Raw genomic sequence first — 25249 nt, forward strand, 5'->3', positions numbered from 1 at the left:
AGAAAAAGGTGCCAACTTCAAATATTTTGTAATGCACAGTTCTTCATTGTTTGTCTCATCATTCTTTTTTAATTTGACTCTTAGATATGTTAATCTGTATGCATTGTTATGTACGTTTTCATCTGAGCAGTCTCATTAAAACAAACGGCACACACTTCCAGGCCAAGCCAGCCACTAGCACTGCTATGCCAATGTGTTGTTACATGCCATTCTTCTCCTCAGTGTTTGAAGAAGGCCTTCAGCTCATCAAGATGTGTAAAATTTGAAACATTAAGAATAATTCAAAATAGGAAATCTTTCATTGGTCATGGTTAACGAGCTCACCGTTATGCTGTTGCAATATTCTATTGCACCTGCTTTAATTCACATGCATTGTCTTTTTCATGTTGGTTCTTTTCTCTGCAACACACTTTCAGATAAAAATAAAGAACAAAATTCAAGTGAAAAGTCTGAAGAGAGCAAATTTGCTACAAAAAGAGAGCTTTAAGAAATGCTGACACCAGCTCTGTCTCAGTGGTCTTTTGCAAATTGGCTTCAATGTGCTCTGCTCTTGATGTTCTCTGCCTTCCTATTGCTGTATGTCGCAGAGTAGTCCCTGCTATTAGCATAGTAATGTTAGGTTACCATACGCTATGAATGAAGGAAATTAAAAGGAGCAAGTCTCCTTACAGGTTTGATCACCTCACTGATTGTTCTACTATTTTATATACATATATTACATATATTTTATATAAAGTGGAATTCTGAAATTGGATTTTTTACTTATTTATTCTTAAGGTCCTGACAACAATTACACCTGTGCTCCAATTTAGAAATTGAAGTGAAAAGGAGTGTCATCATATAATTGTTTAAGCTAGCTTTAATTACCTCAAATGTGGAACAAAATGCTCTCCTTCAGAACTACTCCTTTTCCTTTCATTTCTCCACTGCAAAGGGTCTCAAATTGAAGCAATGTACTGTACCCAGCATGCTTCAATTGCAGGGCAAGTTTGGAAAGCCTCCGTATTCTGTACAAAGATTATGGGCTTTCCCTGAATCTCACACTGAGAGATTATTTACTAGCAGCAAACATGTTTCCAATTAATTTCAACACAAATTATTTCAATATACTCTGAAAGTTTACACAATCACTTGTATTTGCACATAGTGCCTGGCCCAAGGGACACGTTAGTGCTGGCAGCTAAGGGAAATCAAAAAACCCCTTCTGATAAAAGGAGAGAGGAGTGGTACAATCAGTTACATTTTCTAATGCTTTGCTATTTAGAAAACATGCAAATCTCTATTCCAAACATAAAACACACATAAGCCATACATACACTCTCAATTGTGAAATCCATCCTCCCAGCCTGTCCTGTGCCCCACCAAGTCTCCTCCTTCCTTCTGCTCCCCATTAAGGCCAAGCAAGCACCTAGTACATCTACCTATTGTCAGAGAAATCCTCATAGAATACAGCCTAAATGTGAATCAGGTCCTAACATGGAGCCTTTTGCTAGCAAAGGGAATTCTATTCTTTCCAAATATTTCATTTATGTGATGGGGTTTATAGAACCTTCCCCTTAGCTAGAATTACAGTTTTTCAGTACACCTTTATCTAAAGCTGTCATGGCCTAGAGATCACAGCCTTGCTTTACAGCTCCAGCTTGCTTGACAGCAGTCACTGACACTTTCCAACACAGCTGTACCATATCCAGCTACAATACCATGTATGATTTCATTTCAAAGCCCTTTTGTTCCTGTAGGGGTCCTATCAAGAAAAGCATATACCAGAAGTATAAATTCATAGAAAACACTGGCTCCCTGCATGAGTAAGAGATGTGTTAAAGGGGAAAAATAAAAAGGAATTATATCTGGCATGCGGCTTGTGTGATTTTCATATTTATTAGCATTATCAGATTTATGTTTATTCTTATGCATCTCTTGAGAAGTAGAGTTGATATGTATATTTTTTTTAAAGTAAAGGCAGCAGGTAAAAAGGGCAAGAGCCTAACTCTGGGACATAGGTGTACTGCAAAACCATGCCCTCAGTGCAAGGACACCTTGGATGAGCCAGGACATGTGAGATATGAACACAGTGGAGTACTCTGGAGGCCCCAAAGGGGAAGAAATCCCCTCCTTAATCAATTTGGAATCTTTGCTTGCTGAATTTGTTCACCTCACCATTCCCCAGTTAACAGCCCCCTCCCCTCCCCTTCCCCATCCCCCCACTTTTCTCTTGAAAACATCTACACTTTGATGTGTTTTTAATACCATTTGTTATTTCCTGGGCAAAGCTGAACTGTGGCTCACCCTCCCAAAAAGCACAGACATAGACCTATAAAAACTATCGTGCTATAAAGGACTCCATAAAACAGTATGTTTTAATTGCATCCTGGTTTCAGCAAACTGTTTTGTACTGAAAGTTAACATTAGGTTGACACTTAACTTCTTTGGGCTTTTTATTCTTTTCAAACATAAATTATCAGAAGCTATTTGTTTTCATGAATGGAGGTAGCGTTTGGGTGACTGATTAAGCATTTCAAAAAGCCATATAACCTACCCCAGTTTTTAATTAGTTGCACAAATTATCACCAAACACCATAAATTTAATGTCACCTCTTTTACAATAAGAAAATAAATACTGAGCAAGTAATAACACATTTGTATGGATCAGCCAAGTATCCCGTGGATAGGTTACTGTTATTTCAGATGCAGGAAAATTGGATTGAAGGAGGTGACCAAGGTGATATGCCTGAATGATGGCTTGGGCCCAGCATCAGGGAAAGTGACAAGGGAAATGGGGATGCTTGGCTTTGTGTGGTGATGGCCACGTATTTTTCCCCTATATACAAGTGTCGCAGAATCACAAATATGATCAGCTCAGCAATTACTGTCTTTCTTGGAAAATCTTTTTGTATTGTACATTTAACAATGTGCTTATTCTTGGCCAGGTAAATATTTCCCTTAAGAGCTTGTCTTCTCTCAGATTTTGAGCCTGTGAGATTACTACTAAGATGTATCTAAATGGTTTATTAACTGACTCTTCTGAAATCCACTACAGCAAATTGGTATCATTCTGCAGAAAAAGATATATAGTAGCTACTGAGGCACAGTTTATCTCTTAAATGGTATATCAGCTCAGGAGGTTAAAGTCAACCAAGCAAATTTTCACATTACAGATTCTCAAAAGAATCAGATGAAAACTGATAACATGCAAGAGAAGTGAAAGCACGAGAACCGCTTCTGGTCAATCTGTAGTCAGTATCAGCCTGTTCCCCAGTATCTCATGGCAAAAAAACCCACAACAAACAATGGCAGATCTGCAAGCACAGAAGGGTCAGCAGATAGTTAAGACACATCTAGGTTTAGGAAAGAGCTGACTCATTTTCCCCCCTGTGGAACACTGTAACACACAAAGAAACTAGGTATGTTACTTCAAGTCAGCATCCCATGAAAAACAATAAAAACGAGCCTACATAATCTTAAGAGTTAGCCCTTTTTCTGGAGCAATCAAAATCTTACAAGGTATTGCAGAAGCAATTTCCCGAAAGGAGCACTCATGTAGACCATTCACGTTCACAGGAGCTGACAGATCAAAAAAAGCCAGCCATAGCAGCTTGGCATGCCTTTTTTTTTTTGTTTGTTAGTTTTGTTTTGTTTTAAAGCATGTCTGGATGCAGCTTTTTGTCAGGAATTACCAAAGAACATCTCACACTCCCACATCAGCTCAGCACCACCACTGGAGGCCCATGCCATGATGGCAGGACATGACCTAGGCTGGCTCTGCCCGCTGAACTCACTCAGGCACACTGCACTGCATAGGCTTAACTGCAGCCCCTGCAGGTAGGAGCTTTCTGTTGCCAGATATCATGTAGGACCCCTGATGGGCCCAGCAGCCTATGTCAAACCCTGTGAGGTTGTAGTTACTATCACACTGCAATCGTGTATCTGAACTGCAGGCTACAATTGCACCTTAAGAGAAGCAGCACTGAGAGAACATCAGAGAAATCTGTCTAGCATACAATACTATCAGTTAATGGCAGTTGCCTAGGGCAGAATGTAACAACACAGGTACTTGGAAAGCCAGAGGTAGCATCACAAACACCTCTTGCAGGAATCTGGCTAATTGCTTTTTGAACTCACAGAAACTTCTGACTGCTACATGAGGCCAAGGAGGTCTAGGCTGTAACACTAAGTGAAAAAGCATCACATCTTGTTTTCAATCAGCCATTTGCTAGCTCTAGCAGCAGCACCTGCTCCTCAGATTAGAAAAGGAGCAACTCCCCATCCACTTCTTTGCATCTGACACAAGTTCATTGATCTGGATTAGCACCAGTTTTAGGCATTACTGCCCTAGACTAAATTAACCTGATTTAGCAGTTTCTCATTTGGAAGTTACCTCCTGTCATTTTCCTCACTCCGGGAGGTGAGGCAGCACACTTTCTCCTGCTCCACCACTGGGTTCATAATAGCCCACAATGTTGGCACCCTGCCTAGCTCAAGGGATAGTCATCAACCCCACAGCACCATGCACAGCACACATACACCTGCTGCCCACATCCCCTCAGCTCCAAGCATTTACTCTGAACTATGTTCAGGTGTCCACAGCTCCTCTCCAGCCTTTCAGCAAAGAGGTAAAATCTCCCCACAGAGGCTTGGCCCACTGGGTTAAATTCACTAAATTAACAAGATTACCTCCACCTGAACAGTTCTCCATTCCAATTACAGCTGGTTAAAGGAAAAGGCTGCAGAATCAGTGCTTGTTACAGAATAGCTGACCCACTTAATGTTCAAATTAATAAATAAATAGTAGGTGTTTCTTCTCTAGGCTGTAGATCTACAGAAGGAAAAGGGAGAACTCAAGGTGTGAACTTAAAACAAATCATCAGGTTGTCAGGCTGTGCAGTTCAGAGCACTGAGACAAACACTGCGCAAAGCTGTGGTGGTCTTATACATTTACTCAGGTCTAAGTTCATCACTATTGGGCCAAGGTTACATCTTCAATTTTGGTGTTGTACAACTGCAACTTTTTAAATGCAGAACAGTGTTTTTTGCTTTTTTTCCTTAAAGCATAAACAATCTTTGTTAACATACCTTTCTAAATGCTGGGAAACTGTGCAAGGGAAAACATATGGTTTGCAAAATTATTGGTCCAGTAATGCTGTGGAGAAATATGACATAGGCAATATCATCCCTAGCTAGATTTCCCCAAACTTTAAACAAAACTATAGTTATAAATGCCGAGCAAATAATTATACCATGAGAGACATCAAATGCAGTCTTAATTCTTATTTTTGTCCCCCAGATTTTTTTTTTTTAATACACATTGGAACTGAGGGCAAACACCTAATGTGTAAAATATATCAGAGTCTGGTAATTATGAAAGGAGAAATGTAATTAGTCATAATAATTCTAGGGATCAGTCTTTCTCAATTAAACTTGCAATTTATACATTTCCTGGAGGAGATGCTGAAATGTCTCAGATCTCAGTAGATTAAATTCTGTATGATAAAAAAAGCCAACACTCCATAAAAGGTTGTTACAGAGCAAAGCACAGGTTCTGTTTGAGCTGCTCTAGGGAAAAAGAAAAACTGCTCAAATTCTGGAGTTTGCAACAGAACAAACTTTCAGCCCATAATGGGGCTGTTCTACTGTATGCCCTGCCAGGGATAAGCTAGCCTTGAAGATGGAGTGCAAAGGAAATGTGTTTTGACCTCTCTGCAATAGCAGGCCCTCACCCCTGTGCACCATTAGCTTCCTGGGCTGCTGACAACACGTGTTGGAAGAATTCGCTTTTAAAATACCGACAGCAGTCATAAAAGCATGGGCTCTCTCTCACTCAGGAAAAACCAACTTTATAGTGAAAGAGAAACAACACTATGTGCAGTACTGGGGGGGGGGGGGGGGGGGGGGGGGGGGGCAGCCACAGAATAATTAAACCCTTCAAGCCTTTGAAAAACACAGAGGACGTGTCTTTAATTCTATCCCACCTGTAAGCTTTGTCCACACAACAGAACCATGTCTAAGCCCAGGAACATTTTCTAGAAATGTTTTACACAGAACCAAACCTAATCATTCTGCTCACTGAGGGGGGCACTTCTCAATGCCTCACAGAATCCATGACATTTGCTCTCCTTCTAGATCAGCATCTTTGTGATCACCTTGTGATGCACATGGAGTAGGAAGGCAACGTTGCTCCCCTCCACTACATATGTGATTTGTAATGTGTAGCTATTAAAACATTTGTTTGATCACACAGTAGTGCGATCAAAGGTAACTATAAGTGGAGCTTGAATCAGCATACTTTGCCCTAAACTATTTATGGATGTTTCTGTAAATATTTTAAAGGTAGATATGTCTTCATCTGCTTTCAAAAAGTATTAACACATTTTTTGTATGACTGCATCATCTGTAGGTCAAATTCTGATTAAGCATCTGAAGTACCTAACCAAAATGAATTCTGTTTGCAGAAAATCACTTGTTTTTTATGAGATGCAGTTAGGAAGAGAAGCATGGAAGTATCTAGATGGGATTCAGTTATCATACTGTCACGTATATAACTCCCAGGTTACCTGTAAAAAATTCAGATCCCAGTCAGTATCTGTGTGCAAATACTACAAGAGGAAGTTTATCCTGGAGGGTCACCTCCTTCACAGCTTCTCCATAACCTTTTCTTCCTTTATTAACAGTTCCTTTTTTTTTTTCTTCTAATTCTGAACGTATTTGGAAGTACAGAGCATCCAAGTATATGAACTCCATGAAGATTCCCCCCCCCCCCCCTCCCCAGTGAACAGGCTTTTAAAGTACTAGTTAGCTGAAGAATAGTATGTGGAAGGAAACGTGGGTAATTCTCTTAATTCCTGTATCAGTGTGCTTGAAACCTAGGAGAATCCTGCAGTCACTCTCTCAGTCAGGTTGTAATTCCGGATACTGCTGGGCAACTATCTGAATCTCTCTCCACGTTTATGTGGCCTATTCCTACATGCTGACAGTTTCACATCTGTAAATCTGATTAGCAGACAATATTTGACTTGATTAGTCAAGTGCAAAGCTCAATGCAGTCAGACATTTGAAATTAGAGATTTCCTGGAGATGCGTTAATAGATTTGAGACCTGAGTAGGGTGCAAATGAACAACATAAGCCACACATTCTTACAGACAGTATTTCATTTCCTCATATTCACAAGTACTGTATCAGGAACTGTTTGGAATCAGCATGTCCCTCCCTTGATAAGCGACCCAAGATCATGTTTTGCCATCAGAGCTAAACAGAAAGTAGTGTATTTGTGTAATACTGACCAGCAAATTCCCATTTCCTATTGTCGACTCCCTGTACATTTTATATCATTGGAAGTCTAAAGGCTGTTTTCAGATTATTCTTTCACATGAGAAGAGCACAGTACTCTCCATCCAGCCATTTACAAGGCTAATCTATCTGCAGTCTCTAAGCTCAGCCTCTTGTTTCCTTATTGCTTTTCTATTCCTATGACTCCCATTTCTACTCAAATTGATGCCAACACAAAACCTCTCTTCTAACACTATCTCAGTGGAGCTTTTGTGATACCACACGTTATGAATGCTGTGAAATCAGTTTCAGAGTAATGATGTGCTATGTATGTTTATAAAAACACTTATGTCTCTAAATATCACCTTGCATATTATTAAGGTTAGTGAACCAAAAAGATGAGTACTTTTGTCACCATGAGGGTAGAACACATTGGAAGATACATGTGACTATAGATGCAGGTCTGTTACGCTTTGGGAGAAGGAAACAGGGAAGGCTGCCATTTATCGTTTAAACCTGCCCAAGATGTGCATGGTACTTCGCTGTCCAGAAAAAAAGATGTGGATACTTGCCCCTTGATCCTACAGGGCCTGGAACACAAGGTAAATTCACACTGCACTGAAGTAATTGTAGCATTGAAAACCCCTAATACTGACAAAGTTTGCAAGAAGTGAAGCAAGATTTATGACCATGCACTACACTCTGCTACTCAGATCACAGTGAGTAGCTTCAGGAATAAGTTTTACTCTCTGGTAACATACCCCAGTGTGGCACCCACATGTATATAGATCCTGTTATCTGTATTCAGAGGCTCTGAATATTATCCTAAATCAGATTAAAAATACAGCACAAGAGTAACAGGACATTATGACAGTGCAAATTAATGGCGTAAGGAAGAGATCGATAAATAGAAAGAAAGGCTGAAAATTGCTTTGGGGTGAGGAGAGTTATTCCCACAGAAAGACTATTTGCATTGATTTAATTTCTGACATGCTTTGTTTTCAAGATTTGTAATGATCTATACTATTACTATTTGTTCTGAAGCATTGTCAGACAGCCCGAACAAAGACATGAGTAAGCAAGAATGGGAAAAAACAGATTTTACTGTCTACATGCCACCTGTCAAGGGCAAAAATCACCAATAGGCACTAAAATATGAAATGGATGAACAGGGTTGGCAGGAGGCTGAAGCAGACCAGAGTTCAGAGTGCAGAAGCTGAGAGGAGGATGGCAACTGAGAGAAGTTCCACAGACAGCATTTTAAAAATCATTGACCTTGCACTAAACACCAAAGGAAAAAGCCAGTGCTGCTCAGATTAAATACAGGGCAAAAATCAACAGGACCAACATTAAACGAGCTTCCCTCTCATGCATACTTTTACTCCTCTATCTCCTTCTCCCTGGCTATATTATATATGCATGCCATCCTCGGTATCTTAAATCTGCTTTTCTCTTCCCCCAGACAGCAATTCTTTCACCCTCTCTCCCCTCCCCATCTCTCTGAAACCCACAGGGTAACATCTACATCCAAACCAATGCTTTCATAATATGAGAGAGCCATTTGCCAATGAAATTTTGCAATTTTTGAGTTAAAAAAAAAAAAAATCCAAATCCTGAAATTACAATGCTATATTTAAACAGAGAGAATCCATGGAATAGCTGGCTTTCTATTTGGTGCTTATGTGAATGCACAAATGCATACCAAAAGACTTTTCCCTACATCATTTTCTTTATCATGAAGCAGCCACTGGGAAACTAAGCAATTGAATTGCGTCAAGACCAATGTTAGTCACACTGTTATTTTGTGTAACAGAAGGCAATTCCAGCATTCGTTCACTTCTGGAGCAAAGTACTCCTTGCACGTGGACACCTTCACAATGACAACTGTATTTTTACAAAAAGGCCACCTTTGGGTTTGACTTCCCTCTGTCACTCACTTCTACACGTTCTATCTCCCTCCTCATCCCTCCCAGGACACACACAGGAGGGCCCTGGGGCCTGTAAGGGCGAGATACCTTAGTTGAGGTAAAAAATAAAATAAAATGAAATCAGTAAGCAGTTGAAATACGCAGTACAATTTTTCCTTTCTTGTTTTGTCTGCTGCAGATGAGAGAGCTCACACACATTTCTCCAGTGGGGCAGCAGGAAAGGGGCAGCAACAGTAGATAGAGGCAGTGATGGCTGGAATCAGCACTGCCAGCTAGGAGAACAGCTGTGCTCTGGCCATTTGTCAGTACAGTCAGTGTTTGTCAACGTAGTCAATGAGGTCATTTGTCAAAGCAAAACTCTGCTGAGTTCCCAGATGCCTCATTCTTTGATGTGAACTTCCTTAACATAAGTGCAGGAATAAAAATGATGTTCTTCTCATTACAAGAACAAATTCATTAAAGGTTAGAGCAAAATCCAAAACAATTACAAGGAAGCATTTACTTCTCCACAGATAGTACCTCTGTTATTTTTGCCAGCAATCTGGAAAACTAATTAAAATAATGGATTATTCTACTTGATGTTTTAAACTAATCGGTAATGTTAATATTCTATGGATTTCTTTCTTATAACACTTCTCCTAAAAGCCTTTCTATCCTGACACTTTCAAATAAAAAAAATCTTGCTCTTCTGAATTATTTCTAATCCAGCAAATAATAAAGGTCAGCTTGCTGGTATTTGCATGGGTACTGAAAAGTACAGGTCATTGGGCCTGGGTGGCTGAGGGTGTTTAATAGCCCAGAGTACCTTTTTCCAAGGAGAAATGTCAGACTCTGATCTCACGATATTGATGTACAAATGCAGGTTCATCGACCGACACAGAATCCCATTATCTCAAATGGGGCTTTACACAGGCATCTGCCCTACTAGCAAGAATCAAGAACTTTATGATTGGAACCTCACTCCTGAACAACGGGAGTTCACATCTCATAACCTCCTCCCTCCTGTGTGCTCCATTCCCATGTTGTCACACAGTTGACAGACTCTGAAAATATAGGAAAAATAGATGCAAGAACTCCCTTTTAGTCTACAGACTGACTTTTCACTATCACAACCTGAAGCACACTTACTGGTTAGTACAGTAACTCCCAGGAGGTGACTTGGTCTGTAGATAAATACTGGAGAACCACCTCCAGGAAAGGTTTTAGGTGCCAACCTAAAACCTTTTAGGTGCCAACTGTTTCATTGCAGCTGATCTTCTAAAGGGCCCAGCTCCTTCCAGATGGGCTTTCCAGAAGAGAAGACCGCTAACCTACTGGTCAGGCTTGGATACCATGCCTGAGGTTGTTTTCACAAGCACTACCTATATGTACACGCTACTCAAAGCATCTGTCTCTTCTACTTGCCTGAGAACTTAAATAAGGGAAAGAGATACTCAGTTGAGCTATAAATTATGAATAGATCTTCAGTGTACTGAACTTTGAAGCTTAAATAACAGAGCAGTGAAAAACTGGAAAACTGAACCACGCACAATTTCAATATAGCACTATCCCAGAAACTCAGCTAAAAACATCTTTATTTACTCTAGCTGGAATCTTCACTGAACCAAAAGTGTCTCTGGGGAATCAGCAAAGTGTTCTGTGAGACCTGATGAAGATTCAGGGGGAAGAGGCCATGGTTGGGGGGGGGAAAGGGAAAGACTATCCACACTTCAAAGAGTTTCCTTCAGCATTGCTATTTCAGAATCAGAATTACAAAACGTTTATTATTTATATTTTTAGTTACTTAAATGCCATGTATTACTTAGCTGAGAACAAAGCGTTTGAAAACTATATCTACACTGCAAAAAAAAAAAAAAAAAAAAAAAAAAAAAAAGTCTTTTGGACTTAATGTCTCTTTTTATATTCCTTTTTCTTTTTGGAGACTTTTTTTTTCAAAAAGGAAACAACAATAATCATAAGTTCTCACCTGCTGGCTGAGGTTCAAAGGTTTTTTCCCTTTATTACGATACTATTTCGATACTATCAAAGATCACATTTGAAATTCAGGGACAAAGAGTAATAAGTAAAGTAAGAAGGCAGAAGCAAGAGTACTTAATACACACCCTAAAAAAGCCTGCTGAAAGAACAAGTCCAAAAAAGTAAAAAACAAAATGGACATGACTTGCTGTTTTATTATGCCAAATCATTTGAAAATGACATAAATGGGGAAATACTTCCTAAGGTCAGGATGCCTAAAGGTGTTCAGCTGCCGCAGCTATTACCTGTGGGCAGAAGGATGGAGAAGAAACACTGGGCATCTTTAAAGCTTTCTGCATATTAGTCAAATTCATTAAGTTCTTAAAGTAAATACTGGATTCCAGAAATAAGATTGAATTCAGCCCACAGATACGTGACTGTAGGATGTGCTCGACACTGACATGAGTTTGCCCCAACATACCACAGCATCACTTTTTGGTCAGCACGTGGCTGCCTCCCCACAGCTCCCAGCCCAGCCCAGCGATGCACATGCAGTGGTCTCCATGTAAACAGCGATGGTGAAAGCGAGTTCTTATGGCCCTACCTAAAGGGCAGCAGCAAATCAGGTGCTCTATAACGGCACATTGCACATTTTAACATCACTTCAGTGGAGTCATTAGCTATTGATTAATTTTACTGCCATATGTCAGCTAGATTGAAATATATGGCAAGCCAGACCTGAGTTACTGTGCCAGTGAGACAGAGGGTCCCTGCCAGCAAGGTGCTGTAGAGCTCTGAGCTCCCTAACACTGCTCCAGGTGAAGCAAAAGGACAGCTGGTTACCAGCTGCTCTGCCAGTGTGACCAGAATTGCTCACACAGCTGATAGGAATCTCCTAGAAAAATAGCAATGCCTTGCTGATAGCACACTTCACTTTATCCAGCCCACTGCAACGTTCATTTGCTTGAATTAGCAGCTATCATTTTTTGGGGGTGTACAGAAAGGAGAGACCTTAGGAAACGTTGCAACCTCTGCTTTAATAGAACAACTTTCTACCTTGTTCAAGAGTTGGATCAGAATTTGAAAAAGCTCTGGAATACGAGAAGGCAGAATCAGACCATTTTTTCTTCTAGTTATAAAAACCTCATTTACCAAAGTCTCTGTGCTGGAAGCTTGGTCACTGTTTCTGCTTACTGTTGCTTGGCCCAAGTTTGTTAGATCCAGCTTTCTCTTACTTCATGACAAACTAATGAAATACAGAAGGTTTCCTTAATGTGACAGATACATTATCTGACTCAAGTCCAAAGTACCCACAGCCTCCAGGGTGAGTGCCATGCCGGCTGGTTTCACTTAACACATTTAATTTAACAATGGCAGTAGCACTGTACAAGCATACACAGGCACACTTATGAGCAGTCAGCAGGTCACAGCCCAGCATAGGCCCTGGGGCCCTTTAAACTCTTATCAACCTTTCTTCAGGCTGAAGAAGGAAAGAGAGGGGCTCACAGCACTACACATCTTTTGACTGCTCCTTAAGAAAGTAATGTGGATAGCCAGTCCATACAGAGTCCTACAGCTAAAAGCATCCAGCTCTGCAGTTTCCACGCAGTATGTGAAGACTGATCAGTGCCTGTTTATGCTTTCTTAGATTACATTGCTGAGGAGAAAGTTTAGATAGAAAGCAGCCAGCCTACTTTTCCCATCTAGAGACCTTTGTTATTCCAGCCAGTTTTTAAATATTTACTTAGTCAATTTCTACCATTTTTGATGGTAAATGTTGCTGCAAGTCATTTTATTTCTAGTAAACAAAATAAAGATATGCTCAATATCTTACCCTGAGACCACCAACGCCTCAAGCTGTCAGAATACCAAAATACAACACCACTTTGTTTATTACCATACAGTCAAAGGGTGAAGTAGTCATTACTAACTAACTTTTGAAACAGCACTGAAATTGAAAAAAGTGTACAAAACAATGAAGATATAGTAATACCATTTGTTTTTAAACTTTGACTTAACTACAGGTACATAACACAAAGGAAAGCACAGTAATAACTACAGAACAACAAGAACTCAGGCTACAGCAAGGCTACTTGCTCAAATACAACATCAATAAACACTAAAAAAAAATAAAATACAAAAGAGGCTACTTACCATCAGAAGACCTCAAACACATAGAGAACCACAATGAGATACTTTGGCCTCCACTGCCAGCCCTAAATGAGGTATGGGAAGGGGTGGATCTTTGCTTCATCCCATCTAGTCATTCAGGGGCATTACATGCATCTGAGCTTCCCTGTGTTGGCCCTACCTTCCCACCAGGTGTTCAATCACTATTTCAGGCCATGACTTGGCATTTCTACAACAAAGTGATAACACCAATAGTGGCTGTGGTAAATCCCCCAGCCTAACAGCTAATTAGGAATGATAGCTTGTGTTGATTGTTCTGTTTACATTCTTCGTAATTAAGTGTGGCAAAATCCCTGTTCGATCTTGGGTGTTGCACAATGAATGTTACCTGTTGCTTTTCCCTTACCAGCTAAAGAGCTTTGGAACAACAGGAGATGTTTCTGTCGACATTTGAGTCCATTAAAATGAAAAGGTTTGTCTATAATGTATCATTGTGCCACTGAAAAGGTTGTAAAGCATTAAGTATTATCAGATACTTAGAAACATGAGGTAAGATATCCAATTTTTAATGGTTTAAGGATGGTTCTTAAGTGGTTCTTTCAGACAAAGACTTCTCATATTTCTTTTGTTATGATATAAAGGAATTCTTCAAAATTAGAACAACCTGATTTTCTGTGTGCGTAAGTTTGACATAGTGCATTAATTGCAGTGTTAACAAAGGCCAATGAAAAAAGCTTTGTTCATAAATAGAGGTCTCGTGTGAAAGGAAAAACAATCATTCCAAGATACACATATGCTTTTATACTCACCTCCCCATTATGAGTTGCTGCGAACAAACATTCCCCTTAACTTGCTTCTGTTCTGCATAAAATAAAATAGTATTGACTTTTCAGGAAATCACAGATGTTATTCAACAGATGAAATTTGATTAAAAAGGTGGATCAGAGCTGTACAGTAAGCAGCTAGGAGGTGCATTGCGGGTGTGTGTGCTGACAGAGCCCAGCAGCTGCACAGTGCTGACCTGGGGCCTGTCACTCCCAGAGCCTGTCACCCCTGTCCTGGCAGCTCTCACAGGCTCTGCTGGTGCTCATGCTTCAAACACAGTGGTGCAAGCAGTATTTTCCCTATGTAAATAGACTTGGACAGATTGCTGAAACCTACTAAATATTGATTCAGCTAAGACTTTGAATTAAGGTTAATGTAAATAGTAGATGTAAAAGAGTTTTATGAATTGATTTCAAATAACAAAGATGTATTGAAATAGTGTTAAACCCAAGTACTACTTCAAACAATGAATTTAAGCTTACAGTAATTGAATTATGAATATGAATTATTGAGCACAGCTGAAACACAGTCTTAAGGGGAAAATGCACACTGCACAACACTGGGGCTCCCCAGAGAGTCCTTCAGGTCACACACTGCCCTGGTACCACACGGCTGCCCCTGCTGCCAGCCCTGAGAGCAACTGTCAGAGTGTACAATCATGGCAGCTGTCAAATTGTCGTGGGTGACAAAACCAAGCAAACCCAACACCTAAATGTACCCAGCACTTAACTCATTCTGCCCTAACTGGGTTTAGAAACAGCACCATGAGCAGCAGCTGTCGTGTTTGCAGGAGTGGGCTGAGGACAGCCACTCTCTCACTCAGGTACAGTCTCAGCCAGGAGATCATTCTGACTGCAGCAAGAGAAAACAAACTTATAGAAGAGAATGCCTGCTATTTTTATGTGAATAAATGCTAATGCTCAATTCCATTATGCTATGTAACTTCTGGGTTCAAACGTAGGGAAAGTGATACATTCGGAGATTTATCTCAGAACCACAGAAAGGTTCTAACTGCAGATCAAGGAAAGCAGGACACAGGAGAACATCTTCAGTGTGAGCACCCGTGCTCTGTTTGCAGTTACTGCAAGGCATCACGAGCCTCTCCTGTGGAGTGAAGCAAATCATGTGGGTGGGGGCCCAGTATAAGCAAGCAGATGAGCTTTCCCCCTCCACATGTAGGGCAAGCTCTGCTGGTGTAGGTCAGCACATGTCCCCAGGCTTCTACGGGGGATGAGTGGCATGTCATGTGGCTAGGAACACTAAACCTGATTCCAGCTATTCAGGCAGTGCCTCTAGCTGTGGCCTCCTTTGTGTCAAAACGATGCCACCAGCAACACCTGTGCTTTACTATGGACCGCCTTTTTACCTACTGGTAGAGACGACCACAGTGGCTCAGGGCATATTTGGACTTTATGGTTTTCAGTATAGAAGAAGGTATTTAATGGAATTGATCTTTGTGTATGTGTTACATGTGGGTATATTTTCCTCTTCGTGCCCTACACAAAAAATATCTCTCCACTGATGGCCCACCAGTTAGTGCCTTGCTGTGTGGGCTGCCTTGTCCAGGAAAGGGATACATATGGAGAAAGGCAGGAATGTGCTGGGCTGATAGATATGGATGAGCCATATGGGGCACAGAACAATGGCAGAGTTGACACAGGAGCCATAATGTTATTTTCATGGTGTACGACAGTCAAGCATTTAAGTGCTTCTAAACTGGCAGTTTTATTGAAATTCAAAGACAACTATTTACTCAGAAGACCCTGTATAACAGAAAAGCTGAGGGGAGTATAACTTCTCACTGGAAAGGTTGGTTATTCCTGCTCACCGCAAATAAGTAACAGGCCTGTGTTTTGAAGCATGTAGGAGTGTATGACAAAGCCGTTTCTTCTTTATCTCCTTGACAGATCTCAACCACCTCCACACTGCTAGGGTTGGGGAATGACTGTAGTCACTTTTTCCTGCAGGATGAGAACCCTCAGGAGATGTTGCTGTCTCAGGAATTGGTTATAAAATTCAGCACAATGAACAAAAGGTATCAATAACAGACAAACTCCGGGCAATTCAGTTACTTAAAAGAGCAGCATTTGACACTAATGCATAGGGGAAGGGAAGGAAGCTACATGAATGGCTTAGGGAGTAAATGTTAGGCAAGAAAAGGAATGAAAAGGAAGCACTTTTCCTGCAGTGCTCAGTTAGGTGTGCCAGTGAAAAATGCATGACTATACAAAGCACTCAGATGGAAATATGTAGACTTTTGTGGATGGCTACAAGATATCAATAACAAATAGGCTGTTAACACAACTCAGTCTTCCTTAGCAGTGTACACAACGTACAAAGCCAGTTCTGCTAAAGAAGCCACGCTGTACATAAGTCTTGATATTTCTTGCTCACTGTTTCTTCCTTACAGAGCTTCGCGTTTTATATAAAAACCAAAAACCTAAAAGAACCTTTGGTGAAGAATTCACTGTAAGCTTTAGTAGCGGTGATAAACCAATGGAACACTATTTCTTTGCAAATTCTCTTAGACAAGGAGAGATATAGTAGTTGACTTCATAGTTTTATGCGAGAACGAACACAAAATGTACTAGATTCAGTTATTTTTCTTCGTTCTTCTCAGTTGCAAACGTATACATAAAACTGAGAAGCAATTTGCTACAAGTGGAGAAGAACTGCATCACAGAGTAAGCATTTTCTAACATGTCAACAGTTTTCTGTGTTAGATAATTTCTCTTTGTCCTGGCATGATTATATATAGACTAGCCTTCTTAAAATACTATGCAGGGGAGCAGAAGTCAGAATGTTTGTCCTTCAGGAGTCTCTCTGCAGACATGGATAAACAATACGGAGATGCCTGAGCCATTTGGGATTCACTCTGCCAGCAAGGCAATTCCACCCCATCACCTTTCAATGTAAATAACTATCCTTAATTAATGGAGATGCAATATATACTAGAAGTAATGATAGACTGAGCAAATTAACAAAGTCAGGGCAAGATGTTGTAGCTCCGCTGAAGGCATTTGGTGAAGATCTTCCCCCTTCATCTCATTAGTTTAGGTCAGCTAAAAAAACAACGTTAAGTAAAAAAACACAGTTTTTATGCTGTACAACAGTGCTGAAATGAAATACATTCCAGATGTCTGTTACAATAAATAGCTGGAAGCAGAAACCAAGCCACTCAGACATGGAGCTAGCTAAATCTCACATGCAGTCCAAAATGTCTGCAGCTACAGTTACAGAAAGGAAGGACAAACTTTGAAAGCACTTTTCTGATGGTGCACGAATAAATACATGAATGTGAACTCAACAACAAAGTCAATATTAATCCTTCCCCATTCATGCTGTACTGGGGATTTGAAAATTAAATGTAATTTAAAGTTAGATGTGATGTAATTAAAGAAAAGTTAAATTTACCAGCCCGTGGAAGCTTCTATTTTCCTTCTCTTTCCCTTTCCCTACTCCTTCTACCTTTTAAAATCTCTTTTAACTTTGTTTTTCTTTGTACCAACCACCAGTGAAATGCCAAATTCCTCTAGCTTGGTTCATTTGTTTCTTTGGAATGACCCAAATGTGAAAGCTAAGCAATGCAGCTGGGACACAGGAATGCTTTTCTTTCAGCTTTGTTTTCATACTCTGCCTTTTTCCAAATGGCTTCGTGTTCCTCTCTCCCTTCAGATTAAACTGTCCTTAAAAATATCCTTGCAATGGATAGGAGGAAAGGAATTGGGCACAGGAAGTGTTAGATTTCAAGATGAGAAAAAGCAAGTTGGGGAGCCCTCAGAAATGTTACAAGTTATCCTGGGAAAACAAATCTCGAGAGTGGTATGGGACTTTAATTCTAGATCTTCATAATTTCACTCTATATGTGGTTCTCATATTTTAAGTTTACTGTTTTGTTTTGTTTTGTTTTTTCTTTCCATTTTCCCCCGTGTGTCCACTTGCAGTTACTTATTCATGACTTGGAACACAAACTGTTTGGAGCAGGGACTGCTGTGTGCTGCTGTGTGTGGTTTCCCCATGTTTCCCCAGCGTGGTAACACCACATTAGTGGTGATAAAAATAGCAGTCATCATCCCTCTCTGGAGAATTCTTGTTTCAAAATTTGAGATTGATCTCCTGTTTAAAATACAGAGAACTGAACTCTGTGATTATAATCGTGCTATTACAGAATTTGGGCAGTAGGTGTGCATTGGTTCTTTGAATACACCCATACTACTATTTGCAAAGTAATAAACCAGCACACAGTACAGCTTCTTGTAAGGCTGAACAGGCCCTGTGTGCCACCTCACTTCAGCGCCGAGTTCCTGTTCATTTCCAAGTTGCCTCAGACATTGGCACTATGGATATCTACAGCTCCTTCTCTTTCACATGGAAGAAGGAGGAGACAGTGAGCAATTTCTTCCTTGGTACCAATTAACAATGAACAGCACAATGAAATAGCTGAGTAAAGCACAAACGGTTACAATAATGGCTTTTAAATGTGGATTGATTTTTCTTCTGCATCCTTCCTTTTGGGCAGTTCAAAACGTGGCGATTCTGAGCAGGTTTTTATTTTTTACTTATTTTTTAAGGATATTGTAGGGAATTACAGAATCATAGAAATCATTTAGGTTGGGAAAAGACCTTCCAGATCAACAAGTCTATCCATCGACCTGACCCCTGCTAAATGAAAATCTGTTTTCCTGCCAAAAGGGACAGTCGTCTCTTAGTTCCCAATGTGACACTAAAGGTCAGGAAGATACAGGGATTCCATTTATCTCATTGCTGCTATTTTAATCTGTAAGCAATCTGTTGCTTGGTCCTGTCCAACAACATGTAGCTGATTGATACAATTAAATATCTGGGGGCTTGATTATTGCCTAAAATACTAACAGGCTGCTTTCCCCTCTGTAACTTGTGGGTTCAGAATTTCAAATATTGCACCCTCTCATTAGTTCTTAAACTTCTGAGTTTCGCTATACACTGCACATGATTGCACCAGCACAATACAGATTTTTGAAAACTGGAAACACTAAATCCCTCTTGCAGGAACAGTACCGACAGCAGCTCAACTTGCTCAGGTTTCAGCCAGAACACAGTAAGTTCACAAGTTCCATGAGCAGGTCTTCTCCAAAGGCTTGAGAAAACATTAGTGGGAGAGGTGAAACCATACACAGACAACAGAGTGAACTGGAGTTCTCATGCTTCACTTTTCTTCCAACAAATGTGTTGTAATATTATTAACCAGTGATTTTGATAATTACTGTTACTATTATAAATCATGTTCAGGTAGTATCTGTGTCAGTAACCTTTCCTCTCTGCTTTTCCAGTTCCCCAGCTAGTTCTATTACTTGGTCCACCTGGAAAAGCAGCAGCGAGGTTACATACACATGGACATTCATACGGCTGGCTGGTGTCTTTTTTTTCTTTCCCACCACACTGTTAAACTGGGCTCAGAGCAGCTCTGAATACCACTGAAGCTCTGGCTGTGACAACTGAGTGCTTTGCCACAGGTGTAGCTTCCCCTGGAGGACTCTGGGTCTGAATGAAGAAGACGAGGTGCGAGATGTCCTTAAGAGAGGGCAGTACCGCCCTGCAGAGGGTTTATCCAACAGCTTGCCTGTATCCATGGGGTACTATCAAGTAGTAAAATGTTAGTAAGAAATAAGCTTAGTACGGGATACTACTTCTACACTGCCCCATATTCAGCAGTAAAAATCATCCCTGAAATATGACTCCTTCTGTGATGAAGACTTACAAGTGAGTTATAATTTGCCATGTATTTCTGGGTACATTGTTATGCAAGGGAAGAAAGACTGCTGCAGCAGCAGTGTGGGAGGAGAGAGATTACTGAGTAAGGAATGCTAGAAAGCGAAATTACTCCTTGTGACACCAGGGAGTCACGTTTCTAACTTGCCTGATAACTGTATGTGCTTCAGCTGTCTTGGAAACTCTCACACATATATGAATGTTATAGCAATCATATGAACAGGATGGGCAGTGTGCCAATGGGGTTGTAATTTTCAAGCACCTCTGCACTCAATTGGAGAGGGGAGGAGGATGTCCACTAACAGTGTAATTATATGGCAATTCCAGGGAAGCTGATTATTGTTAGCTTTCTATGATCACAATAACAAAGTTAATGATCCAAGATGAAACAGCAAAAATTAGTGCTTGAACAGCATTCAGCAACAAGGTATCACCAGGTGAGAGTGGATGTATCTGAAACCACATAGTTCCTGAAACTGCAACGGCCATCTCCCACCAATTACAGCGATGGATGTGCTCTGTTAAAGCCTGATCCACTTTAATGGGGGAATCCCAGGATGAGAGGCCATGTAAGTATGCAATGACACATACAGTATGGAGAAGCGGGTGGGTGTTTATTCTAAATACCCACATCACGGGGGTATTTGCACCTTTAACCAACAGAGAGAATTACAGGTAGTGAATACAGATCAGTTTCTTCAAGTTGGTTATTGCTTTAACAAAATCTTCTGTCACTTTTTCTAACATCCATCTTTAGCCCCCCCCAGACACAGCAATGAGACTGGATATCTGCATAGTCAGAACTATCGTTTGCCAGCCATGTCTTCCCCTCTGAGGCTCTGTGGTTTTATAAATAATAATTAAAAACGCTTCTCTGTGCTGTGAGAAGGTTCTTCTAAAAGGAGAACAAGTTGCTGCAATACTTGAACAATAGAGTAATATTTTTGAAGGTCATAATAATAAAGTAGGGGAAAGAGAATAATCATTACTGCTCTTTCTTGTAATTAGTTTGCTTTCTGATATCCCACATTGCAACTAGAACATTATTCAAGAACACCCATCACAGTGCTTAACAAGATTTAATGTACATTTATTCTTAACATGTGGAACATATAAAGATTTTATACTGAATAAATGAAATTCATTAAGCCAGAGGAAAAGGAGGAATTTACATCAAGTTTTTTCTTTTTTAACTACATTATCTTGAAATACAAATGCAGATTCTTGTCACTGAAAAATCTTTGAAGTTGTGTTTCTTCCTTTTTTTCCTGTATATATTTTTTTGTCTGTAGACTGGTAACCATTTTCTTAAATCAATCCATACGTAACCATTTCCACACCTTGATTTATAAAGCAAATTGTGATCGGCTGCTCTCCCGAAATAGAGCATGACTTTATACATACAGAAACTTGTACATTACCCTCAGTTGTTGATTTTCTGTGTTGGGTTTTTCTTTTTTTCTTTTTTTTTTTTTTAATTATTTTTTGGAGATATGGCCCAAATGAAAGAAAAATAATTCTACTATCACTTTGTAGATACCACATCATGAAAAAGAAACAAAAAACTTCGTACTTAAAAAAAAAAAAAAAAAAAAAAAAAAAAAAAGAGGGTATGTTTAATGTACAACTTCTATATACATCACGGCCCTTAGGCAATAAAAAAATATTTAAAAAAATGATTAAAGGAATTGTGAAGAACTGTCATTGCGGAAGGTCAAAAAAAAAAAACCAGATGTAGACAAGACAGTTCTGGTGAGGAAGCAATTGATGTTTATCATTAGGTTTTGTTTCAAAATCTTTCAACTTGAACTTTTTGTTTTGTTTTGCTCCTAGCCTAATGTTACCATTTCTCCAGAGGAGAAACCAGTATCGTTTTGTATTCTGACTACTGACTGACACCCTCCTTGATCCCCTACACCTACATCACTAGAATCTTCTATTGCACAGAGCTTTGGGTGATGGTACACAAGTTTTTTTAATTTTTTTCCTTATTTGAAAAAATAAAACACACAGGAACTTGGTACGTTGGTTACTTTTCACCTTTTTGTTTCAAAGTGGTGAGATTCTTTCCATCATACAATGGTTTGCTGTAACATTTTTTTTAAAAAAGTCACTAGTTCGCTTCCCAAAAAATATGCAATACAAACATGGAAAAGAACATTGAAAAGGATAATCTATGGAAAAAAAAAAAAAAAAAAAAAAGTGTGACCTTTGAATGTACTAGACAGCAACTTTGGTTAAAAAAAAAATAAAATAAAAAGATGTACTTATACACATAGACAGCAAATATTAATTTCGTAACTGTTCAAATTAATAATTTCTTTAAATCCCAATTGGTAAATAGTGAATGGGGCAGAGGAGCAAAGATTCTTTTTTTTTTTTTTTTTAACCTTCTTCCTACGTTGGATAAACAAGAACAGAAAACAGCCAGTTATATGTGACCCTCTAATCTCCACTCACACATGCTTGGCTTCTCACTTATGTCATAACTGCCCAATCTGAAAAAGTACATCACAGATGACAGATGCAACCAGAGAGTTCAGGACAGCAGATATTGAGATATCCAGCAAACGACCCTCGTGCAAAAGGAACTCTGAGCGGTTCTCGTCCACTCTAGCCATGGCCAGCAAGGCCTTGGCTGCCCTGCACATCATGTCTACGCTAGGTGGCTCCAGAGGCGGAGGCTGCATGTGCATGAGGTTATGCTGGCTCTGCTGGTACTGGGCCATAGTGACCCCATCCTCCAGGAAGCTTATCAAGTTTCCGATGCTTCCCTTCTGCACAGCTATTGCCCTTGCTGCTAATGTGTCCCCCTGGGCAAGGTTCGATAAGAGCGCCATGGACATTTCTCGGCAGACCGGGTTTTTGCGGTCTCCAACGTACCTAACTAAAGTAGCGTAGAGTTTCTCCTGACGACTGAATGGGGGGGTGGCCAAGATAAGGTCCACATTATTGTCCTGGATACTGAGCTTACACAGGGTCTCCAGCACAAGTCTCTGAGGCGAAAGAACTGAGTTGGGCCCCACGGTTGGAAAAGGATCCTGTGCCTCTGCAGATGGGCACACCATCCAGTGCAGCAAGCCATCCAAAATTGGCAAACAGATGCTTTCTGTGTAAGCAGACAAGTCTAGCTGCCCAGAAATGTTGGCTAATGTGACCAATGTATTATCCCTCAAGACCTCGAGGCAGTCCCACCACCACTCATCCTTGCTGCAGGCCACCCCTTTGTCCTCCTCTTCCTCCTTCTCATAAGTCTGCGGCGCTCGCTTTCTTTCTGGATGCTCATGGTGAAGAAGGATCAGCTTTCCCAGGATCAGCACCAAGCCTGGATGTTTGGACATTTCGGTGTCGTTGCCAGGCACAAAAGACAAGCTACGGACGATGTTTGACACACAGATGCAACGTTTGGCCAAGGAGTCTTGCCAGTGAGTTATGGTGCATAGAGGAGTCTCATCCCTGCTCCTTGGCTCATCCTCTAGCAGTTTAATATTCCGGTGGCTTTTGGCTTGATGGATCCCAAAGGGAAATTTACTGCTCTCTGTTTGGGAACCAGAGTTTGAGTCTTCTGGCAATGCTCCTGGCCGAGCTGAGAGGACATCATCAATGGTTGCCGTTATACTTTTTTCTTGTTGTTCCTCAAATTCACCTTTCCCCTCGAGGTCTTTCTTTTTGCTTGGAGAGTTTGAGGGAGGAGGGGCTTTCCTGCGTGGAGGAATCTCCATCTTGCTTTCAAAGTGAGTCTGGATATGCTCAGTTGTGTCACCACCACCAAGCTGCCAGTGGAGAAGTCCACTATCAAATTCCTGCACACGTCCAAGTTTGTCAGATCGATCAACAACAAATAGATTATTTTTCTTTACAATCTTTATTGGCAGCTTGTCAAATTTACTGGCTTGTTTTGGCCTTTCGCTTGGATCAGCAATGGCACCAGGAGTGGAAAAAACAATGCTCTTTTCTTCTCCTTCTACGTTTTCATCATCCCCCTCCTCCTCCTCTTCATCAAAACAGTCAATACATTCGTCGTTCTCCTCTTTTCCAGTAGCCTCTGCCAAGGACTGGCTATCATCTTTCTTGGCTGATTTGTGATCAAGTGCTTTGTGACCTGGATCTCCCACTTCATATTCCATAAGGATTCCAAAAATGTCAATCAGGCATTTTCTAAAATATTCTACTAAAAGCTCAAGAAATCCAGACAACTAAGGGGAGAAAAAAACAAACAAACAAACAACAACATAAAAAACCAAATATTTTTGACTGCGTAGAATTTCATATGGAAATGTACAACTTCCTTCCTTTTGCTGTGGACTTGTGGCTAGGTCCTGTATGACAGAAGTTAATCAAATGAAATTTTTCTAGTTTCTGTCCAACCAGTATGTAACACCAGAACATCATGATTCCATTTGTTTAAGTTGTAACAGGTATGAAAAGCACAGTACTTTTATTCATATGCACTAGCACCTTAGCTACCACTTAGCCTAGTTGCTCCATCCTGGGAAATGCCTAATATAATTTATTGTCTCTTCAGAGTTTCTAACCCTCTTTGCTTTTCTGAATTGTGTATTTATTACATTCCGGAAGTTGAGAATTCTTCAACTCTTCCTTTGTCTCTCAGTCTCTAAAATCAACTGTTCCGTTAGAATCTGCAGTTCGGGTTCAAGGCACTGATACTCCAGATTAATAACCCATCTCTATTGGCATGGCTCTCTTTTTGCCTGGCAATATTTAACAATTGTCACTGGAGCCTGGTGGTGCAAGTTATCCTTCAGAAACAGTTTTCATTTAGCTTTAATCCTCTTAATTAACTTGTTATCACTTTCTCATGGAAAGGCAGTATTTGACTCGGTACTAATTTACTCTCAGTGGCTTTATTATTAAAAATTCTTTACTGCTATGATACATTCAGCCCAATTGCCTGCCTTTTAATAGTTGTTTTAATTTTGGGTTAATAGGTGTTTAGCAAAACGTATCCTTTCGCCCATTCTGTATTCTTACCATTGCCAAAAATCCCAAAGAAATGAGAACAAACAGGCGCTTATAAACTGCAGGAATTATCAATCATCATATGGAGTCCTGACTGACACTGGAAATCAAGTTCAAGGCAAAAGCAACCTCCAAAATCTAAAATAATCTGATATTCTGTGCAATTTGCACAAGGTGTATTAGTGCAGACTCTAACAGAATTCAGAGGAGACTCATCTCCCTTAACTCCAAACACCTGCAACAGTTACAAACCTAATTGTCTAGATTCTTTTTATAATCAACGATCTTTTAGAGGCCATTTCTGGGCTATGATTCATCTGACCTACTTTAGATCTCTATTGTAGGATGAGATGAATTATGCTACAGATATCCCTAGTTCTAAAGTTAGGTGGGATGAAATGCATCATCTGTGTCTGTATTT

At 40.1% G+C, this 25249-nt stretch overlaps 2 protein-coding genes across 2 annotated transcripts in view; both read right to left on the bottom strand.

Moving 5' to 3' along the window:
• The window catches only part of ZDHHC14 (zinc finger DHHC-type palmitoyltransferase 14), a 515017-nt gene that overhangs the window by 182895 nt on the left and 306873 nt on the right, over nt 1-25249 (bottom strand). The window lies entirely within an intron of this gene.
• Nucleotides 21294-25249, bottom strand: part of ARID1B (AT-rich interaction domain 1B) — a 318747-nt gene continuing 314791 nt past the window's right edge. The window contains 1 exon segment of the mRNA XM_048935631.1: nt 21294-24044. Coding sequence (XP_048791588.1) covers nt 22332-24044 — 1713 coding nt within the window. The 3' untranslated portion in view covers nt 21294-22331.

The sequence above is a fragment of the Lagopus muta genome, chromosome 2 (genome assembly GCF_023343835.1).
Source record: "Lagopus muta isolate bLagMut1 chromosome 2, bLagMut1 primary, whole genome shotgun sequence".
In the NCBI taxonomy this organism is placed as follows: Eukaryota; Metazoa; Chordata; class Aves; order Galliformes; family Phasianidae; genus Lagopus; species Lagopus muta.